The sequence below is a fragment of the Anabrus simplex genome, chromosome 5, assembly GCF_040414725.1.
Source record: "Anabrus simplex isolate iqAnaSimp1 chromosome 5, ASM4041472v1, whole genome shotgun sequence".
NCBI lineage: Eukaryota > Metazoa > Arthropoda > Insecta > Orthoptera > Tettigoniidae > Anabrus > Anabrus simplex.
Window position 1 is genome coordinate 37,009,518 of NC_090269.1, and position 23,139 is coordinate 37,032,656.

At 38.1% G+C, this 23,139-nt stretch overlaps 1 protein-coding gene across 2 annotated transcripts in view; it reads left to right on the forward strand.

The window, feature by feature from the left end:
* Positions 1-23,139, forward strand: part of LOC136874297 (DDB1- and CUL4-associated factor 11) — a 169,078-nt gene that overhangs the window by 114,599 nt on the left and 31,340 nt on the right. For both annotated transcript variants that reach the window (XM_067147937.2, XM_067147938.2), the window contains 2 exons: positions 7,286-7,378; positions 13,513-13,759. In XM_067147937.2, coding sequence (XP_067004038.1) covers positions 7,286-7,378; positions 13,513-13,759 — 340 coding nt within the window. The remainder of the gene's footprint in view (positions 1-7,285; positions 7,379-13,512; positions 13,760-23,139) is intronic.

A 23,139-nucleotide genomic window follows, 5' to 3' on the forward strand; every position in this document is an offset into this window, starting at 1 on the left:
ACGACGTAAGAGATAATTTTAAATAATCCCGCACGCAGAATAATGAAAAACAAAACAGGGCAGGCGACAGGAAATTAAATTTGTATGTGATCTGCCAAAACACCAAATTTATTAAACAGAACACAAACTCGAAAAAGACGAAAAATTACGAACATAAACCTAAAAATTTGTTGCTGAAAATTTACGAAAACAGATATTTTAAAAAAATTTTATGAGACTCCATGGTAAAACTTACTAACATGTACACGATGACCAAGTACGACAATCAACACTACATTTACGTCATTTGGAAGAAGCACAAGTAAATTTATAAGATGGAATTGAGCGCTCACAGGCTCGGAGTAGGTCAGTAATCAGCTGTCTCCCACAGATACGCACACCAGCCATTCGAAAGATAAGTGAAGTCACACGAGAAGCACAGCACTTAGCACAATATCATGACATACCGGGTTATCACGCAGATGTTACAATTAAAACACACAGATCGAGAAAACTTTAAATGATCAAACACATATTGAAACTTAGTAGAGAAGACTTACAGAGTTCGAACGTGGCACACGCAATGTGATAATATAACAAAAAAATAACATGGTTAGCTGAAAGCTTACCATCAATGAAACTTTTAATGAAAATTGTCAATAAAACAGAAATAGAATTTCATAGACAGTGACTTACCATTTCCTCAAACAGATCTGGTAATTACAGGTTGAAGACAGCAAGACGGACAGAGAACGCCGAACATATTCAAAAGTCTTCTCAGAGATACTAGGCAGCCCTCTCGGGATGCGAATGTTGAACTCGAGCAAACATCATGAAAAACACAAATAAACAGGAATTAGGAATGCACACATAACCATTACAACCTATAAAAGAAAACATCTCACCAAATAATATTCTAATAGAGTAATAAAATACTACAAGATTAGGATTTAAATAGAATTTTGAAATTTAGCTGAGAACAATCACCGCAGGCCTCCCTTTCTTCCACAACCCACACTCTGCTAATAATGTAGCACTTGAGCGCTTTACACGCATCATAATAATAATAATAATAATAATAATAATAATAATTAAATAATATGAAATTAAAACCAAATTTAACACCATGTTCAAGATGCGAAAACTTTAACTTACAGGTCTACCAATCGGCGACTACAGAAGGATGTGGAAACGTGGAAGGAACCCTAACCTGGCCATGGGAACGTATGGGATTTTGGGGAAAGAAAGGCACTCATCAGTCACCCTTGAAACAATATATTAACAATTAAGGTACAACATCAAATAGAAAAATAAGGGACAACAAATGACATAGAAATTAAAACTTAAGAACACTGAACTGAAAAACATACCGACGTGAAATATTTAGATAAAATGATTAAATTTGAACAATTAAATACTCAAGCTCCTCGGATAGTAGGATGTACAAAACCTTAACACAGAAGTTGACCCTGGATTACAAGAGGCGAACACAAAAGGCAGATAAATTTGTGTTAATTACAATTTACGTATGTTACAAAATTCTGAACAAGAAAAGAGAAATACCTCTGAATATAAGATGCTGTTACTGTCTGACGAGGCACAGTCATTTAGAAAACCAAAATTGGTGAAACTCCGATACGCAAAATCAAAAGTTACATTACCCCAGAAGTTACTTAAATCAAACAAAGGCCGAACCAGAAGAAAGAATTAAAATTAAATCAAACATAAGATGATAGAGCTTACCTAGGGGGCTAGAGTCCGGAGACGGGGCAGATGCAGAGTGCGTCTGGCCACTAAGGTGATCAGTATTCAAAGACGCGGACAGTTGCCTCGCTCTCACGAGCAGCCCTAAACCGGAAATCGAGCGATCACAGGAGACCAATCGCATTGCTCCAGACACCCACATTAACCAATTAAAACCGTCCTTATTATCACCAGTTACAATTCACCAGATTTCCGCAGGGGAAGTTCGAGAACTTTTTGTTATGCAATACTGTTTTGTCACAGGAAAACGACACGTGGCAGTACACGCTGCCTCACATTTTGCGTTCAGTTTTAAGACACAATTACACAGTACCATACCTGCCAACCCTTCCGATTTACCTGGAAACTTTCAGTTTTTTAACTCGTTTTCCGATTTATTTTTTACTTCCTATTTTTGACCAATATAACCTCGAGTATGGTCAGGACTCTTCCCCTAGGATAAATTATTGTGTGCTTGTGTAATTTACACAGTGTCATTTTCAAGGGTATTGGGCAAGTGTATCGTCCATCGCCTCCTGTATCGTATTTCACTACAGCATCGTTTGTGTTTTACAGCTGGGAATTCGGGACAGCAATCGTCCTATAAGCGAGAGAGTCTAGTGTGCGGTAGCAACTCCCTTAATCGAGACAAAAGATTGAGTTTCTAGTTCGCGCGCTGTTAACATCGTTTCCGTGCGTAGTTTCATTGGAGTTGTAGGCCACGCTATTTTTCTTATGGTTCTGTGCTTTTCCCCCAGTCGAAGTCGCATGCTAATAATGTATGAGACATATTGATCTGTTTTGTATGTGGTAGTTTCACGTATTTAAGTGCATTTGTGTTCATTATTAGTTTGTAATTTGAATGAGTTGAATGTATTTCAGAGAGCTGTGTCGGTGACAGTTACTGGAATTTTCTCTTCACATTATGGCCACAAAACATAACAAACGTTATCTCCAAGTGTTAAGAGATACCTGTAAAATTGAAATTCCTTTCGTGTTACAGTCTAATAAAGGAAACTATTATGCATTTTGTTACGTGTTTGTTACATTTTCTTGTAACGATTTTTATGTTCTCTTGGTTCAAGATTTTAAATGTAATGGTCTGTTCGCCTTGTAACTGTAGGCCTTTTTCCATCAAGATCATGGCGCAATAGACATGATAAAATCCAAGAATTTAAAAATCTTCCTATTTTTTATTTCTAAAAGTTGGCTGGTATGCAATTCATTCTTCTATAAAACCTAACATTTTGCATCAAGATCTTCAGAAAAATTAGTCCTTAAATGTTCATGATTTCCTAGAGCATTTAATTACATAACACCAGATATCTTATACACATAACACACAATATAATTTTTCACTCAGTTAATTTTGCATTTCAGAAGGTCAGATTAAACAATAAATGAATACTTTACAAAACCAAATTGCGATTTTGATTATTTTAAAACTTGGCTGTCCTACCACAGGTGACACGTTTTATTATCATAATGTTTAATTTCTTACGATCATTGTGTCCATTTTTTATTAACGCATAATATGTTTTGTTTGCCATCTCCGAAATCGTTAAGTGGGGACATAAAATTATTATTATTATTATTTGTGAGGTACGTAGGTGAGTAAGACAGTCGGTATGATTGGATTGTTTTTATCGTGTTTTAAACCTAGTTCTAACCAAAAAAACCTATATTTGCCCAAGTTACGATATATTAAACGATCACTTTGTTAATGATCTCGTCTGCTTTATTAATAGCAACAACCGTGAATATTTCTTAACGAAAATAAACTTATTTCCTCATCCCGAGGTGGTGCAGCTCCTTTTAGACAGGCCTCCAGTGGAAGGGAATTGCATGTACCATTTTTACCACACATCAATCTTCCTGCGATTCGTAAATCTGGCAATGCGGTACCGGAAATCAAACTCATGCTCCCGAGAACTGCAGCTAAGTGTGCTAACCATTACGCTGGCGGACATTCTAAACTACAAAACACAGAGACATATACATAATGATGCGTGCTTGCAATGCGCGGGTCGGACACAAAACTATTCATCTATTTGTGCGATGCCAGTAGAGCTGCAGTAGGCCTACGCTACAGAGGTGGACATTTCTTAAATATGAAACACAGATGTACCGCATGACTTCGGTGAGTGTGTTCATTGCGTGGGTCGTACGGATGAAACTATTCTCAAATTAGTGCGATGTCATTATAGCTGCAGTAAGGCTTGTGCCCACTTTGAAGAGGAATTGCTGTTCTTCTCTGACAAATTATGTTGAGGGTCTTGTATGCAAGATTTATTTTTTTCATTTTCTTTGTCTCGGAAAGCCGGGGGTGGGTCTAATACGCGAAGGGGTCTAAACATGAGTAAATACGGTATTATTTAATGCTGAACTTGGTTATTTGCTATGAGTACAAGTAGGCTAATGAAATTATTCTAAACTTAAATGTGTTTATACTCTAGAGCAGTGGTATTCAAACTTTTTGGCTGGCGTGCCCCCAAAATCGAATTGTTTTATCTCGTACCCCCCGAAGTACGAGTATATTGTGATTACACCAGAATCAACAAATGATTGTTGCTGGATGCCAAATAATATTAACAACCATCATCATCATTATTATCATCCACAGCTTATCACACTTGCTCAGGGTCCCTGCACACACTGAGACATGAAAGCGTTGTGGTTGGGGATTTAAGGTTTCATGCCGTTCCTAACACCATGGTATTTTCAGTTGAACATCGGGAATCAAACCAAGGTCGCCAAGATGTAGGCAAGTAGCTAAGCCGCAACACCACCCTATTCCCCAATAATAACAATAATGTATTCTGTATATCTTGCCGTTGGACAAAGAAAACCTCGTAACTCCTTCGGTGTGAAGTTTACAGAAACCCATAACTGAGCGGTCGGCAATGGTTGGAGAACTGTTCCAGGCGTTTTTATTGCTTAACGACAGCCCAGTTATTTGACCATTGGAGTCTTCTGTTCCCTTTTCAGGCAATGCGGCAAGCCTTCACATGGCAGATAAATGAACATGGTTTTCTCATGAGTGGAATTATGAGGTTTTCATTGCCTAGGAACGATATACGAGTACTGTATAATTATTAATGCTGCAATTACTATTGTACTATATATGCACTGCTATTGAAAAGAATTGAAGTGAATGAGTGGATTTAGAAACAAAAAATAAATAAAAAGAGTAATATGCGATAGGTAAGCATTTTTCGTACCTCATCAATGGGGGGTATAAACTGACACATATTTTGGAATGAATAGGTTGGAAAAGGGACTCTGTGTAGTGTTAGATAAAAGCACTAAATGAAAACAAGATTTTTATTGAAAATGAGCAGGCTCAGCTCTCTTCTGAGCTGCTCACTCAAAACAGTCAGAAGGTACGATACATTTGAGTACCCCTTGAGACGACCCCGCATACCCCTAATGGTACGCCTACCACACTTTGAATACCACTGCTCTAGAGGAAATAGGTTTTGTTTTTTCACTCATACACATTATTTTTTAAGTTTTGTGAGGCATCCTAAAATGACAGTCTCCACCACCTTCACTGATGGTGGTGTGTGGGTGTTTTGTTTACTTCTGGAATAATTTTATGCATCTCTTCTTAGCGAATGGTGCTCAGGCAATTATTTTAGGTAATCATCATCATCCTAAACCATCTCCAGTTTCCCGGGTGTGGTATATGAGCCTCCTCCATCTCATCCTGTCCTTGTACCATTCTTCCTCCACCAACTTGTCCCAATCATGACCTCTCAGCATTACATCGCTCTTAACTAAATCTATCCATTTCCTTCGTGGCCTTCCCACGGGTCGTCTTCCTTCTACCTTTCTGTCAAATTCCTTCCTTGCAGTTCTGTTTACTGGCATCCTCTTCATGTGACCAAACCACTTCAGTCTTGATATCTGAATCTTATTTAGGAGAGAATTGTCTATTCCTACTTCTTCTCTAATTTTCTCATTCCTAATCTTGTCTTTCCTGGTTTTCTGGATCATAGTGCGTAGGAATTTCATTTCAGCTGCCTGAAGTTTGGAATTATCTCTATTGGTCAGTGTTGTGGTTTCGAGACTGTATGTGAGAATTGGTGTATAATAGGACTTGTACAATGTCATTTTTGTTTTCATGGGTATTTGCTCATCCCACAGCAGGTGTCTTACCTGGTGGTAAAATTGTGCTGCCTTATTGATTCGATTGTTCACCTCATGTTTTGCTAGGTTGTCATTTGATATAACGCTACCCAAGTATTTGAAAACTGGAACGCTGTCCAGTTGAGCTTCATTTAACATGACTATTGGTTCTGCTCCTTCCCCATACACTTTCATCACCACCGTCTTGGTCTTGCTGATGTTTAAACCATATTTCTTAAACTCCTCATTCCAGCTTTGTATTCTCTCTCCCAATTCATCTTCTGAGTCACTCCAGATCGCAACATCATCTGCAAATGTGAAGGCTTTGATATCTCCGTGTTCTTTCCTTTTAATAGATTTCATTATTACATCCATTACAATAATAAATAGAAGTGGTGACAATGAGCTGCCCTGCTGCACTCCTCTCTTTGTTTCAAACCAGTCCGACAAACCACATCCTACCTGAATACAGCTTCTATTCCCACTATACAACATTTTCACTTTGTCTATGAGGCTGTCTCGCACTTGAAGTTCTTTCATGCATTGCCAAATTCTTTCCCTTGGTACACTATCGTATGCTTTCTCAATGTCCAAAAATATTAGGAATAAAGGCTTGTTCTTCTCCCAGTATTTTTCCATTAGCATCCTAATTGCAAATATAAGGTCTGTAGTTGACCTTCCTGGTCTGAAACCATACTGCTCTTCTTCCAAAATTGGTTCAACAATATCTCTGATTCTGGTCTCTATTATTTTTGCCAATATTTTCAGGACATGAGACAGTAGTGTGATACCACGGTAATTAGTACATTTTCGTCGGCTTCCTTTCTTGAACAGAGGTACAATGATGCCCATCTTCCAGTCCTCAGGAATAGTATTTTCCTCCCATATCTTGTTGAGCAGTCTATAGAGCCATTGGATTCCTGGAACTCCCGCTGCTTTCAGCATATCTGCACTTAGTTCATCTACGCCCACTGCCTTTCCTTTCTTCATGCTCTTGAGCGCATTTTCAACCTCAAGCCATGTAATTGGTGGTTCAGTTGTGGTTCCTCGACTTGGCTCTCCTCTATCCGTTGTTATGTTTTCTGTATCTCCATTCAGCAGCTTTTCGAAATAGATCTTGAGTTCTTGTTTAATTTCTCCCTCTTCTTGTGCCAGAGTTCCATCATCACGTTCTATTGCTTTTATGGTCTCTTGATCCCTTCGCTTGTTTTTCACTACTCTGTATAGCAATTTCATACTTCCTCTACTGTCCTCTTCCAGTTTGTCTGCAAACTCATTCCATTTCTTCTCTTTTTCTTCCCTTACAATGTTCTTTACAGCAAGTTTTTAGGTAAATCATATTTAAATAAATGGGTACAATCAACATGTGGATAATCATGAATTCCAAAGTGTCTCAATTTTTTTTGGGTTTTATTTGTTTTTCTGTTTCCAGATTGAAGGTCATGACGATGATGTGAATACTGTAGCCTTTGCAGACAATACATCACAAATATTATACAGTGGTGGTGATGATGGACTTTGTAAGGTATGATCAGATTTTTATTTTTTTCATTCTGGATTTAGCTGTTGAAGCTTATGCAATGAAATATTTCAGTAATAAGCTTACAGGAAATTCAGTTATACTCATAGTTTGTCAGAGTTTGAAATGTGGATTGTAACATGTTACTACTGTGTTCATTTGCTGGGAAGAAGAATAACAACTACCTATTGTGCTCCCTTCTTACCGGGCATAGCTCAGCCGGAGAACGAGAGTCCCGAGGGTGGACCGTTCGTTGTCTGGCTTTACTTATTTTCGAAGGCAGGGAAAGAGACAAGGACTAGCGACAATAACACAAAAATATAAAACAACAGGTTCTGACAATTATTATAAACTAACACATTTAACAATAACAAATTTAATTAACAATCTTGATGAGAAAATTATTTTTCTTCTCTGCCAGTTCCTTTTTAACTGCACATAATCTCCACTATTCTTGGTCGACATTATTCTGGAAATATACACACGTTTATTAGCCTACTTCTGGCTCAACGAAATAATAACAAAAATAAAACTTTTGAAGGAGGACCTCCTCTCAGTAATGATATTATTCTTTATAAGTTGAAAGAAAATGAAAATTGTCCGATTCGTATTTATCTTGAACTTCGAATTACCATATTTATTCATTTCAACATTTATCTCAAGTAAATCCCTCCTTCTTTAATGTGCTGAATAAAGCGTTACCTCAATTAAATTGAAAATTAATGAAACCAAAATCTTATCAAAATATTACTCAAAATTGTCTCCATTGGACTTAAATTTTGCACCATTGTGCCTGTACAATAATTATTCCTCTTAATCTTCCTCTAATATTTCGTCTGACAAACGTAAAGTCAATCTTTGGTATTTGACACTTCTAAGGAAAATTTTAACGTTGTAGGCTTTACAAAATTAAATGGTGAACCGAGTCCACGGAAATGATCCTTCCTTATTCATTACCTTGTGATACTCTGAACCTTTCTTTACTTACATACCAAATAAAATTCACTAAAGGTTTAAATTTCAAAAAGTTATGCCAACACAAACAACGACGCTAACTATCAAGACTCAACGTAACGAACACGTGGTCTGGTCAAAATCATGGTCAAAGAAAATATCACAATGCACTGAAATAATATCCATCACACACACAGCATTCACACTAAGGCACACGAGATTTATTTACACTATTTACAACAAATTCTAGCCTTTGAATATTAATCTTTGATTTTTAATCCTAAATATTTGAACTTTCTCGATGATGGTATCGGGCAAAGAAAAAAAATATTTTCGTCCCTCAGGATTGTGATGAAGTCTGTATAATCACTTAATTAAAGAAGATGAAACTAACAACGTTGATCATGATAATATCGGCGGTTGATGTCTGAAGAAAATGTCGACTACAGAAACGCACATAGAACAGGTCAAATATAAGCATTCACCTTCTAGGTTCATGAGTCACGACATTATTATAACTCAACTCCACGTCTATCAATTAACACGTGCTCCACTTGAAGAAATTACGTTCAACAACACGTATTCTCCAAAATAAGACTCAATAAATGGATTCACAAGTCAATAACACACAGTAAATAATCCATCCTCAAGTCAATAAAGTATAATAAATGATCCGACGAGAATCTGCAATATTCCAGGCTCGTATTCATCCTAATTGAGCACAGATTAACATCATACACACAAGATCAAGCAATATTTAAACTCATGACCCTTATTCACTTATTTAACCCGAGATGAAAATTCATTATTATTATTATTATTATTATTATTATTATTATTATTATTATTATTATTATTATTATTAGATGTGCGAGATCTCAAATTCGCGAAAACTGGGATTCGACAATATGCCAGATGACACTAACACGCCTTAAATCACACATGAAGAAACTTACATAGAAATCCAGCGTAACACAACATGCAGTAAATCTGTCCCACACGACTTCCAAAAAATATATATATTTTCAGAAATTAAATTGTTAATTATCGGTGAGGACAATGATTTTTAAACACATTAGACTATTAAATGGGACAGCTAGAATAATCGTAGAAGACACACACACGTTCTAGCTAGACTAATAGAGATCAATAATCATTCACACACAAATGACAAAACTACCATCCCCCATATGAAAGAAGAGTGAAAATATTCAAATCTACTGCAAGACTAGAAGAAATATTACCACTAATGAATAAGAAAGCATTATTTCTATAAAGATGAACAGATAAACATTAGTAAAGTGTACTTAAATGAATGATGGAACTGGATCTTCGCCGATGGTCTGGAACATGTGGTAAGCTATCTGCCCGTGGTCGCTTCCTCTTCACAATGTAACAGCATCTTGAAACACTCGTTCCAACACGTGGTGATTTTCTTCCTTCTTCTCGTGGAATAGAAGCTGAAACTGACAAACAATTTTAAGATGTGTTCCACACACACGCGCGATGAAATTAATGATGGAAAAATACGTAACTTGTTTTTAAGAAATCTGCCAGGCTCGTTGATCCAACTATTAGTGAAGGGTGACAGATTTTACTGCCAAATAATTATTTCAAGAAGTGACAATCTTGGAGTAGACAGCAATTAACTCGTCTAAGTTCGCAGCATAAGAACACGTCGAAGTTCGCAGCACAACCAACGAAGAAGAGCACAGCCCAAAAGAGAACGTTTCTTCTGGAAACACAGGTTTTTATGCACATCCAGGGAAAGGGGTGTGGCACTATAATTGTCCGTAATTGGTCGACATCTAGCGTTCAATTCTCGAAAGTACTTCTACCTGAGATTTGACATGTGCTGTCCGCGTGTCAAGGCGACCTTGGCCCGCTCCTTCAGTGTGTCATGTGGGCCAGCTGATAGCTCTGTAGAAAAAAATCAATACATCTCTCCCCTACCAATGAGACCGGTTTTGGACTGATGAAGCTGTCTCTGTAATGCAGGGCTGAGAATATTGCTCGCGCTAATGAAATAAAATCTTACACACGCAAATACAATAAATGCTTATTGTAGGCCAAATTTGAAGGGGACAATTGGTAATGGAAGAAATATTACCGCAATTTAAATACGGTAGGAAAACTAATACAACACACATTTACCTGAAAGCCTGTCTGGTGACCATGATTATTAAGGTGTCAAGTTATTATGGTACAACATCGTAGTTAACTAGTTCCAGTCCCATTGATGGAAAAGGTTTTTGCCTTCAGGATGTTGGTCAACAGGGTAGGAGAGGTGGTGGTATACAGTTATTAATCACTAGATTGTATACAAAAAGCCTGGGTTCAATTCCAGACCTCTCCACAGTGCTCATGGTGATTCATCCGTTAAGTCTTGAGTAGTCCCCTTAGTATTATTCAAGTTGGTTAATCACTAGATTGCATACAAAAAGCCTGTGTTTAATTCTAGACCTCTCCACAGTGCTCATGGTGATTCATCCGTTAAGTCTTGAGTAGTCCCCTTAGTATTATTCAATTTCTTGTGTTGAATAATTGCCAACACCAGGTTTCACCCATCTCCTACATCATTACCAACATCAGCATCATTACACCATTCCTACCCTCTCTGTTATTCGGGGCTGGCAGTAACGAGAATTAACCCAGTTTTACAGATGGATCCCCTCCCTGATGCCAACCCTGTATAGAGGGATGTATTCACTGTAGTGGTTGGTAGTGTGATGTTATCAACATCACTCAACATCACACACTATGCAATACATAACATACAATCATCACAGTAATGATCTTCATCTCTGAGGCAAGTTGTAACTCCTTGACCAAGGATGGGGTGCACAAATAATTAAATATTGCAGCCGGCCATTATCGTGTTAGTTGACTTGTTTCCATGTGCCTGTGGATTAGATCGTGCCCACATTTATCAGAAATTTAAAACATACAGTTCAACACACACAGAAATATATACTGTATATATTCAATCTGCTTTTATTTGCTTCTCATTTTTACGTAAGAACTTTTCTGTTATTTAGCAGACAATAAAGATGTATGGGGAAATATAATTTATAATAACTTTGATCTTTTAACCAATATGTGTTATAGAAAAAACATACAAGCAATATAATACCTACAGGCAGTATAGGTACCACTTATATCTAATGCTAAGGCCACATTGCTGTAATTTTTATGTCACTCACATATGGTTTATACCAAAGAAATTATGAATTCATCTAGAAAAAATTACCGAATACAGTATAACCTTCTACTTTTTCTTTTTCATTAAAAATATTATGACACCATGTCATGGAAAATATACTGAACAGAAATGAAGGAATTCTGTGACATTGAGGTTATGGTTAACAGAAAAATGAAGCTGTTAAATAACAAAACAACACATACTGATAATGATTATTGAAGAGTAAGAAATACTTTACGTTTAAGAAAATCATTGCAAGCTGTTTAGAAACACATGCATAATGGTAAAAACAGATATACTATCTACAACGTGGTACAGCAAATTAAAATCTCATTTGTCCGAAATATAAATGCGCTAGAAAGGAAGATCATCATGATATCTATTTTTTTTTTAACAAGCACGTAATTAAACAGGAATAATAATAATTTTGTGTGGATATTTATAGCCAGGTGCAGCCCTTGTAGGGCAGACCCTCCGATGAGGGTGGGCGGCATCTGCCATGTTTAGCTAACTGCATTTTATTGTGGTGAACGATAGTGTTATGTGTGGTGTGTGAGTTGCAGGGATGTTGGGGACAGCACAAATACTCAGCCCAAGAGCCTTTGGAATTAACCAGTGAAGGTTAAAATCCCCGACCCGGTCAGGAATCGAACCCGGGACCCTCTGAACTGAATGCTGGTATGCTGACCATTTAGCCAACAAGTCAGACATTAAACAGGAATGAAGGATTGAGAAATTGTGGTACCAATGAGTAAACTGTTCTTAAAGGGTAGGGGACATATCTGGTTCCACTGTATTACACTTTGGTCGTGGTGATTCTTGGACGGCACCTATGACAGTGGGACCCGATTAGCACATTCTCCCTAACATACCTGATATGTTACAGAAAAAGTATATCATGTTTGGTGGGAATGAATTAAATGACCGATTACTGAGTCCCTATTGGTTGTTAACTGATGGAGCTTCCAGCGAGTGCTGCATGGTCACTTTGGAGTGACAGTGTTACTGTTTGTTAAAATACTGTATTTACGCAGATAATCCCTGCACCCTAACTTTAGGAAGGCTGATTTTGAAGGGGAAAAAAATGCCAACATTGACTGAAATAAAACCTGCATCCCAATTTTGTGCCTCAATATATATATATAGGCTTTTTTTTTTTTTTTTTTTTTTTTTTTTTTTCAAAGCTACTTTCCTAGCCCATCCCTAAATTAATTAGTTTCACACTCCAATGCACCACAGGTTATTAGGCATAGTTCATATACAGGTGGTACTAGTGATTATTGTTTTAAGTACAACTAAGCAACTGTCCTCCATTAACTCTAATCTGAGAGAAACTGGAAGAGGTTCATCCAACACTTCGAAGAATGAAGGTATCAGCAAAAGAAATACAATGCCTACGAAGGGCAACAAAATTTAAGACTCCTTTGAAATCTAATACCGGTCAAGGTCAGAAAGGAACAAGAGTTGACCAAGGGAGGTCAGACAGGATAGATGAAAGTGAGGAGCCTGGTACAAATAAGTGGAAACTATGCCAGGATTCAACTGAAGGGCCTGTTGTCGCCAAACTACACTCCCAAATTAAGAAACCCTGGAGCTTCTTTTACTTGCTTCTTATGGATGTTATTCTACCCACAGGGGTATTATTTATATACAACCCACAGTACTGATAAGTGTATAAGGAGGACATCCCATAGTACTGATAAGTGTATAAGAAGGACATTTATTACAAAGTTTGGATGGCTAGTCGTAAGAATGATTAATAGCATGTTGTTCGTTTTCTGTGGGACTTGTTTACAGTGAACTTGATGTTTGTAAATTTAATACATAATTGAGATTCTCTGTACTTGAATGGATTAGAATTTATTTTCATAACTTATGAAACATTGCAGTTCATACATATCTTGGCAGTTTACTATTAATTGAGAAAAGAATTAACGTTCTCTTCTGCGGTGTTGCTTATGAAATAATTACAATTTTTGTGCAGGTGTGGGACCGACGTACTCTAAGTGAGCACAATCCTAAGCCTGTAGGTGTGTTGGCAGGCCATATGGATGGCGTTACATATATAGACTCTCGAGGAGATGGTCGTCATTTCATCTCAAATTGCAAGGATCAGAGTATCAAGCTATGGGATGTACGTGTATTTTCTAGTTCAGATGCTCAGGACAACACTCGTAAGGCAGTGTCTGATCAAAATTGGGATTACCGATGGCAAAAGGTGCCCAAGAAATGTAAGTATTCAGTTTCATTGTAATGCCTCTCTAAGATTACCATTACACAGACATGCTTGTTGTTATTGTAGCAGTCTTCAGTTTTATTTTTCTTAATCTCCTCTAAGTCAAAGAGTTCTAGGACTAAGGCAGTTGGTTGTTAATGAACTCATTGTCAGCTCAATTCCCTTCAAAATTGCATAGATGTGTTCTGTGAATGAATGTGAACACAAAATACTATATACAGTTGTACAGTAAACATACGTAAATCGTGAAAATATTAGGTGGATCATATTGTGGCAGCACGTGATGTGACTGGTTCTCTGCACATTGACGTTCTGGCAGGAATGAATCAAAAGTTGCGAACTGCAGTAAACAAACTGTATAACCGTAGACTGCAGTAAGGCATACGTGTCACTCTTTGCCTTCAGTATTTTGACTGCATAAAGGATGTACGTTATGATAACGGAGTATAAAGGCGCGTAATTTGACTCAAATAGTAGGACCCTGGAAAAGCAATATGGGGGATATGGTGTTAAAGTATGATCATGCAGATGGAAGCAGTACAGAGGCCATTCATTATGAATGCTTGCAGTTTTCAGGCAGGTCAATAATACGGTACATTTTTTAGCCTGTATTGAAGTCCATGGATGCCATTTCCAACACCTTCTTTAGACATTTGTCTGTATTCAGCATACCTCAGACTTCATGCAATTTATATACAGTGAAACTTGGTTAAGAAGTTTTCCTGCCTAAGAAGTGTGATATTCTTGGTCCCTTGATCAGTGGCATTAAGATATATGTATATTTTTCCCGTTTTAAGTGTTCTGTTGTAAATATATTTTCCGGTTAAACAGTTCAGATTTTTAGAGCTTCTTGAGATAGAAAACATCCGCTCAAAGCAGCCCATGGTTAGAATCCTCCAGTGTGAGGAAGATAGAAAGCTCATGCTAACGAACTGTAGTACACGTCTTGTCTTTGCGTCTTGTAAGCCTAAGCTATGGATTGCCAAGCATAGTCTAGCGTTGTAATTAGTGTGAGTAGGAGTCCGCCGTGAAGTTAGTTGTACTTGTAATATGAACGTTTTAAGTGATGAGCGGAACTCCAAGGAAAGAGACCACTTTACCGTGCAAGTACACCAGCAACAAGTCAACTTGGATGACAAGTTCCCTGTTTGAAGGGTATATGCAGGCATTAGATGCTAAAATAGGGAGCCAGAACAGGAAGATTGTGGTGTTTATAGACGACTGCCCTGTTCATCCCAAGGAGTGGCCCCATACCCATTCACCTCACATTTAAATACCATAGGAGTTCACTAAGAAATCACATTTAAATACCGCTCTACGGCCGTCGTCATCACACTATTATTTAGAAAATCATACAAAACAAACCAGTGAATATTCCTTTCTGAAAATTTGCATGCATGATAAAGAAGTAATAAACTTACCAATGCCGCTATTTTAGTACGTCTGCTGGGTGTGGTACACCTCAAAACATTCCTCTAAGTGAAGAGCTACACCACACTTTTTGCACTGCCAGCAACTTTCGCTTCTTTTACCCCGACTGTAGCACACAACACACCTTCTTGTGACTTTTGATTTCTTCTCTGTAGGGGAAATACGCATGGGAAAGTGGGCCCATGATTTAGCTTGTAATCTGGTTGGGGTGGTGCTCGCTGAAGGTTGACTTCGAACCGAGTACACCGGCAACTGAACAGTCTCTAGTAGCTGCTGCGCAATGCTAGTTCGGAAGTCCGTGTAGCTCGTCTTTCTGTTAGCAGCGATCTTGTGATACACAGTGAAGGAATTGAAAATACACGTATCTAGGAGGTAAAAGAATATTATCCTATATCCCTTCACTGTGCGTCGCATGACGGGGAACAGAGCTGTAACCTGATCCTGAAGGTCAACACCACCCATCCCCTTCTGGTATTCAAGGCCACACGTGGGCTTTATCACTTCTTCCCTCGGGGTTTGTCCTCTCTTTCGTCTGAGTTTGCCTGTCCCTGTCATGTCAGCAGATTTGTGTTTAGTGGTGAGAAAGCAAACATCCTTGTTATCTTTCCACTTCACACACAACATACTGTTGGCAGCCCACATCTCATACTCTCCACGTTTTAGTTTCTTCTTACTGATATCGCGAGGCATGTCTTTTCGGTTCTGTCTAACAGTTCCAATACATTCATCTGCTTGTCGTGTAGCCTTTTGAATAAATCTGGGGAAGAATACCAGTTATCTAAAAACAATGTATGTCCTCGGCCTAACAAGGGTTCATACATGTTGAGCACAACGTTTGTACTTGCTGGCAGACTTGGATCCGTTACATCATCACCTACATAAATTTTGAAAGACAGACAGTAGCCAGAACTTGATTCACAAATTTTGTAAATTTTTATTCCAAACCTAGAACGTATAGACCTATTACACTGGACATATGAAAGGCGGCCTCTGAATTTCATTAGACTTTCATCTAGAGCAATGTCTTGTGAAGGTAAATATAATTCTGAAAATTTGGAGCAGAAATGTTGTATTATAGGCCTAATCTTTCTTAGTTTGTCACTACTATTGACTTGTTCATCATCAACAAAATGTAAAAATCACGAAATTATAATAAATCTTCCCCTGCTCATGGTTTCACGAAAAATAGGAGTGTTTATACACCTGTTTTTACTCCAATATAACTGTATTCTTGACTTTCGCACTTGTGACATTAGTATAACTAACACAAAATATGCCCTAATTTCATCGGGTGTAGTCTCAAACCATTTGTCATAGTCTTTCAACTTTTTTCTGTCAGGATTGCTCAACTGTTTTGCTGCGTATGAATTTGTCTCGACAGATATTTTGTCAAACAAAGGGTTCATGTATTCATAAAAAACTGAGAGTTCAAATAGTGGCTGCGTATCAAATTTTTTCAATAAATTTTCACTAACCCCACTGTATTCACTAAACTTATGTACAACAGGTTTATTGTCACTTTTTGTCCAGTTCCAGTCAGTCAAATTAGTCTGTGCCAAGGTACGAGCTCGTTTCGAAAGACTCGGCACACGTCATTATTTGCTTCACTTTCCGTGTCATCAGAACTATTATACGCATCCCTAGTACTCAAACTAAGGACTTCAGGGTCTATTTCGTCGTCACAAACATCACTGCCTTCAATGTCACTCTCTAAAACACTGTCTATTAGCTTCCGTATTCCTTCTTCATCAACACCAGCATATCTGCTTGACGCCATGATGGCAACTGACAAGAGCAAAATTATGTGAAAAAAGATTCTCTTATCTCTTGTTCCGGAAGTGTGCGAGAACCTGGGGAAAGGGAAAAAACCGAAGCCACATGTGTAAACTTCAGCTCAGAATGCATACAAGTGGCGTCTGTGGGTTAGTGACTGAACTATATGGATTGATGTACAGCTGTGCATCGCCGCGAGCAGAGCTCGTCATTTGATTCATGTGCCAGGAATAACTATGATGAGCTAGGGTCGTCAAATGATGCGATTGGGTTAAGGAACATCAAGGTAGAATTTTTTTCCACCGAATACTACATCAGTACTATAGCCCGTGGACCAAGGAATCATTAAGGTATTGAAGCAGAGGTACCAAAAATCAGTTGTGCGCCATATGCTGCTACGCATGGAAGCAGGCAATCCTATCTACATACCATCTCTTTTGGACACAATGCATTTCATTGCCTCATCATGGGATTCAGTGGAGCCTGTAATAATAGCAAATTGCTTCGGTGGTGGTACCATCAGCATTGTTATGGAAATTGGTGATGAAGAGCCTGGGTGCTGGAAAACTGTACAGGAGAAGATGGAGATTACCAGTAGTTTCAACGACTTCACTGCCATTGATGATCACTTGCGAGGAGCAGACCATCGATCAGATCTGCAAGGAAATTCAGGCAATAGATGAGGAGATAGAAGAAGAAGAAGAAGAAGAAGAAGAAGAAGAAGAAGAGGTTGAGGAAGAGAATCCCACAAGACCATCTTGTAGTGAGGCAAGCATCTGCCTTGAAAAACTGAGGCGGTTTATGGAACGTTCAGCCAGTGTGCCTCAGAACACATGAAGTGGGAAGTGGAGAGGTTTATACTTCAAGAAAGCAGGAAAAACCTGAAACAGTCAACCCTGGAAATTTCTTTTCCAAATAGGAGCCTAGACTTTTGTGTTTGAAAATGTATTTAATGTCTAATGCAGTACAGAAACGTGTACAGTTACCATTTACCGTTTTAATGTTATTAGTATTTCTTCTTATCTCTTGTGCAGGGTTTTATATAATATGTTCCCTTCTCTTATCAAATATATTTATAATACAGTATGTTCGATTATTTTACTTTATCTCTAAAAATACATGTCATGATAATCAGATTTTTATATTGTGGCTTTCTTTTAGCAGCTCTTATATATCAGCCTATATCGGTATTGTTCACGAACAAGGAAATCTGTTGGCTGTGTGTTTCACATGGCATGAAGCTTTTACAACCTTAGGTCTCAAAATCAGCAAAACGAAGACGTTCATCTAAGAATTGGAGATAAGGAGAAGGATATTGTAGACAACTTCCAGTATTTAGGTAGTGTTATGTCATCAGACAATGCCATACATCAAGAGATTAGTAACAGAATACAGAAAGCTTCCAAATTCTATCACGCTGTACATCAAATACTTTGGGATGAAACATTTCCATTAGTTTCCAAGATCAGCTTGTACAAAATATATCTAGTACCTATATTGACGTATGGCCTGGAAGCAGCAACACTTACTGGACCAACAAAGAATCGTCTTCAGGCAACAGAAATGAAGTTTCTCTGTTCTTGTCTACAAAAAACAAAAATGGATAAAATAAGGAATGTGGATATCCGACAACAGCTTGGATTGGAAAGAAGCTTGTTGGAGACTCTAGAAGTGAAGAGATTGCAATGGTATGGTCACATGAAACGAATGAACCCTCACAGGACTCCTCGAATATACTTTGACCACAATGTTCCTGGGAAGAGACCAAGAGGAAGACCTCGTGATGTTTGGGAAAAACAGATAATGAAGGACCTTGAATTAGAGATGTGAACTGGTGTCGCATATATGAGCAGCATCTGTGGATGGATAGAACAAACTGGAGGAGGTCCGTACAGAACCGCACCCGGCTTGCTGGAGCGAAGAAATTATGATGATGATGATGATGATGATGATGATGATGATGATGATGATGACCCCTTTTAAGAATTTTCCTGCTTAAGAAGGTTGGTTGGGTGTTTTATTTTTTTGCAGTCCCTTGAAAACTTCTAAACAGAGTTTCACTGTATATAATTTGAACGTGTAACACAATATTGTGAGAAAATTGCAATACTAACACCTATGTGTTATACATCAAAAGAAAGGTCTCCATCTCAGGATTACTAGAAGATTATTATTTATTTCATTAGAGTCCTTTATTTGCGTAAAATAGTCTCTTATTCAAATAATACGATGCCTTTGGTCGTTGCAGTTAACTATATGGGCCGGCAGATGACTGTATGAAAGTTGTATCCGCTGATCTTTCAGTGCCAGCCCAATAGAAGGTTCTGTGGAAGTTGTCTCTGAAGATCTTTCTATGTTAGCCTGATGGATGGCTCTGTGAAATCATATTATCACCTTAATGTAAGTTGTTGGCTCCATGATGGTTCTAATAAGCGAGACACAGAAAGGAATCCTTAGGATATTCATTATTTCAAAAAGTCCTTTATTTGACTCGGTCATCTATTTTTCAAAATACAGTGCTGTGGGTGTTCCATTTCACTGCATTTGCCAGTAGATGGCTGTGTGAGTGTGGATATGTGTCTGCATGATCTGCTGAACTTCAGTGCCATATTTCGTCGACTGTCATGGGAGTGTGCTGTCCATGTACAATGTTGGCCATTTCATTACACGCACACGCAATGGCATACTACCAGTAGATGGGTATTCTCTCAGACAGTTTTTTTGTTTGTGGTTCCTTCAGTGCATATATCTCATAGTCCGCACCTAACAGAAACGTAATTATTGATTTTGTTCATCATTTTTAGCCATCAGGAGCACACATATATGGTTCCAAATTTCCTTTTGAACTAAATGAACTGCCTTTATTGGGTAAACGAGACTGCAGAACATGTCGAGTGTTGGCTGTTTTATTCCACAGTGCCATTGTGGCACATTTTATCCACAGCACCGTTATGGCACATTTGATTATTTCTTTGTAGCAAAAGCACCCTTGCAATAAATTTGGAGTGCTGTGACGGAGGGATGTATTATCGATAGCTGGATATTCCTTGTTTCTGTTTTAGATTTTCTTTTGTGAAATATGAAATGAGTTCTATTTCTAGGAGAGGATCCCAAGGCGTTTCACGAAGTACTGCAGATGTCAGAGCTCTAACTAGGGATTGAGTTAATAATTTCCACAATAGGAAAAGAAGTCTGTTGAATTGGAACACTATTCACAATGAAACCTCCATTGATTTATGCAGGGAAGGGTTGTTAAATTAGATCTGTTTGTGGTCCCTAGCACACATTTCTCTGTGGAAATGGTAAATGGACATTTTAATTCGTGTTGCCACAGTGGTTTGGTTTATTTTCCATAACCTCAAGTAAATAATGTGCTTGAAGGTATGATGTATGATGCTATATGATAATGATTTCCTGAACCATATGAGGCAGTGTTATAGTACAATGTCCTTTGCATCCCTCACTGGTAACCATAGCCACATTCCAGGATTAGGTACTTACTGTTTTAAGATTCAGGGGATGATTCATAGATACAATTCAAATTTCCTGGCTACTGAAAATTGCTGAGCATTACCGTATTTACTCGTGTATTAGACCCCCTCGCCTATTAGACCCCCCCCCCCGGCTTTTTGAGACCAAGAGAATGGAAAAAAATTAATCTTGCATATTAGACCCCGTAACGAAATTCAGCTGAGACCAATAAACGATTCCACTTCGTAGCGGGTACTACAAGCTGTACTGCAGCTCTGATGACGTCGTACAAATGTATGTACAAGTTTGCGCACATTTTCTTGAGCCCTCAGCTGCCTTTTGCCAGATCGGCACAATCAGAGCTGACAGCTTTATCTGCGACAGCCACTACAGCAGTACGGTACAAGCATCACAGAATATTGTCCGAGTTCGTAGGTGGATTAGCGTAAACGGAGAAATAGGCCTACTACTTTTTTAGTCTCGACTTTCCAACTACAGACTATCACAGTACGTGTGTCTGTGTCTTGAAAAAATTGCCAACATGTCAGAAAATACGGTGGCGAGTATTCCTCCGTAGACTCGCAATCGGCCATCAGTGAATGAATTGAGACTTAAAATGTCCCGTAAAAGCTGATATAATCAGTACTTGTGACGCAAATGGCGGTTTATGAAAATATGCTTTGAATTCTTAACCTTATATATGTCAATATGACGAACTTTGTTACTGTTGGTTCCATTGCCGGCTGGTTGGCCTCCCTGCAGGAAGAGAGGCGGAAGTGAAACTCTCCACTCACCGCAGCTTTCTACACTGAGAGAGCTCAAGGTTCGTCCGTCCGACCCGCCCGATTCAAGCTCACACCAAAATCGTGTGATACGTCTGTCTTATAGTTAAGAGATGTCTATTTCCGTAGCTTTAGCACTATTAGCTGCCGATACGGTTTGCGATCTTGAACATTTTCATCAGTAATTTGTGTTTTTTAAATTGTTATATTACTTCTAGTCTTCATCTCTCTAGGATAGCGTAGTTCACAGCATTAGTGCAATAACGTAGTTTTTTATGCGTTTAATAGTTTATTGTAGCTGTAGTTTTATTGATATTTGTGTGTTGGTTAGTGTATCTAGTTCTGTGAGTACCATGTCTCGTTTATTCCGGGAAATACACGTGGCAAGAAAGTTACTTGAGTCTCGGATCAGTGGAGTGTTTCTTTTGTACACCATAACCTCCCTTAACTGTAAGTACCGTAATTTGTTATTTCCTCACTCTCTTTTATTCTTATATTCTCATTTTAGTGCCGGATGTTGTTAGTAAGTGTATATTTTGTGAATTTATTTTACCTCATGAATAATTATCTTTTGGGGTACAGTATTACATTTTATGCGGGCTGTGCGCCGCGGTCATGTTGCATCAGCTGAGCGTTGGTAACGTAGGTACGACGATGCTCGCGTATTTCCCGAACTATCAAATACAACTGACAGTGACAAATGACTGGCCATTAAGTTCTTTTTCATTATTTTGTGTTAATATTGCTTAATACGGTAAATAAAAGTGATTGATTATATTTAAAATATATGTAGGCCTAAAAGTCACGTTCACCATTGTCTTTTTAAATTTATAAATTTTCGAACGAAAATAGCCAGTAAAACGCAGAATACATTCATAAGTTTATTAAAGAATAGTGTAGAATGTTTACGTGTACAATTTATAGCCTAGAAGTTATGTGTTCACTGCACGAAATTTGACGTTATCGCATATTGGACCCCCCTTCGCATTTTTTGACTGTAAAAGTGGAAAAAAAAGGGGTCTAATACTCTAGTAAATACGGTATATGACAAGCTTTATGTGATAGATTTGGGCTGAGTGGCTCAGACGGTTAAGGCGCTGGCCTTCTGACTCCAACTTAGCAGGTTCGATCCTGGCTCAGTCTGGTGGTATTTGAAGATGCTCAAATACGTCAGCCTCGTGTCGGTAGATTTACTGGCACGTAAAAGAACTCCTATGGTACTAAATTCCGGCACCTCGGCGTTTCCGAAAACCGTAAAAGAGTAGTTAGTGGGACGTAAAACAAATAACATTATTATTATTTATTATTAGATTCAGGTCCTGCAAATAGAAATTGTTGTGAAAATTCTAATTCCTCTCTTAATACAGAGACAATTGAGACTCCAACAGTTAGCTAACTAACTCATATGCTACAGCATATCATAATGCTGGGAAAGCAATGAAACAAGATATAAGTTTGCAGCTATTGTTGCAACAGGCCACTAGTAACACTATAAACTTGCATCTCTTCCTAAGACCACGACATTCATTAGTAGCGCTTCACCGGGTGGGGGGTATTTTGTGTAGATTCCACTGTTGAAGATAATTTAGTGTGTGCAATCCTTAAATTCCATCCGTGAAAATCTGGCCTTGAAGGCACACAAATTGAAGATGACATTGTTGAAATTAGTATGTGTAATCGTAGGCACTTGCACAAGTAGTTTGTCCCAGTATGGGAATATGTGCAAAATCTCATATGTCTGCTCATTTTCATGTGTTTGTAAATTATGCTTACTGATTTCTAACTTTGTTGCTTGTATGGTATCTGTATTTGTATACTTATCTGGTACAAATTTGGTTCTTTTAAAAATCTTAACGTATATTTAGTACAATTGCTAGCAGACTCGGGCACCTTTTATTTTTGTCATTGGCAATAATGA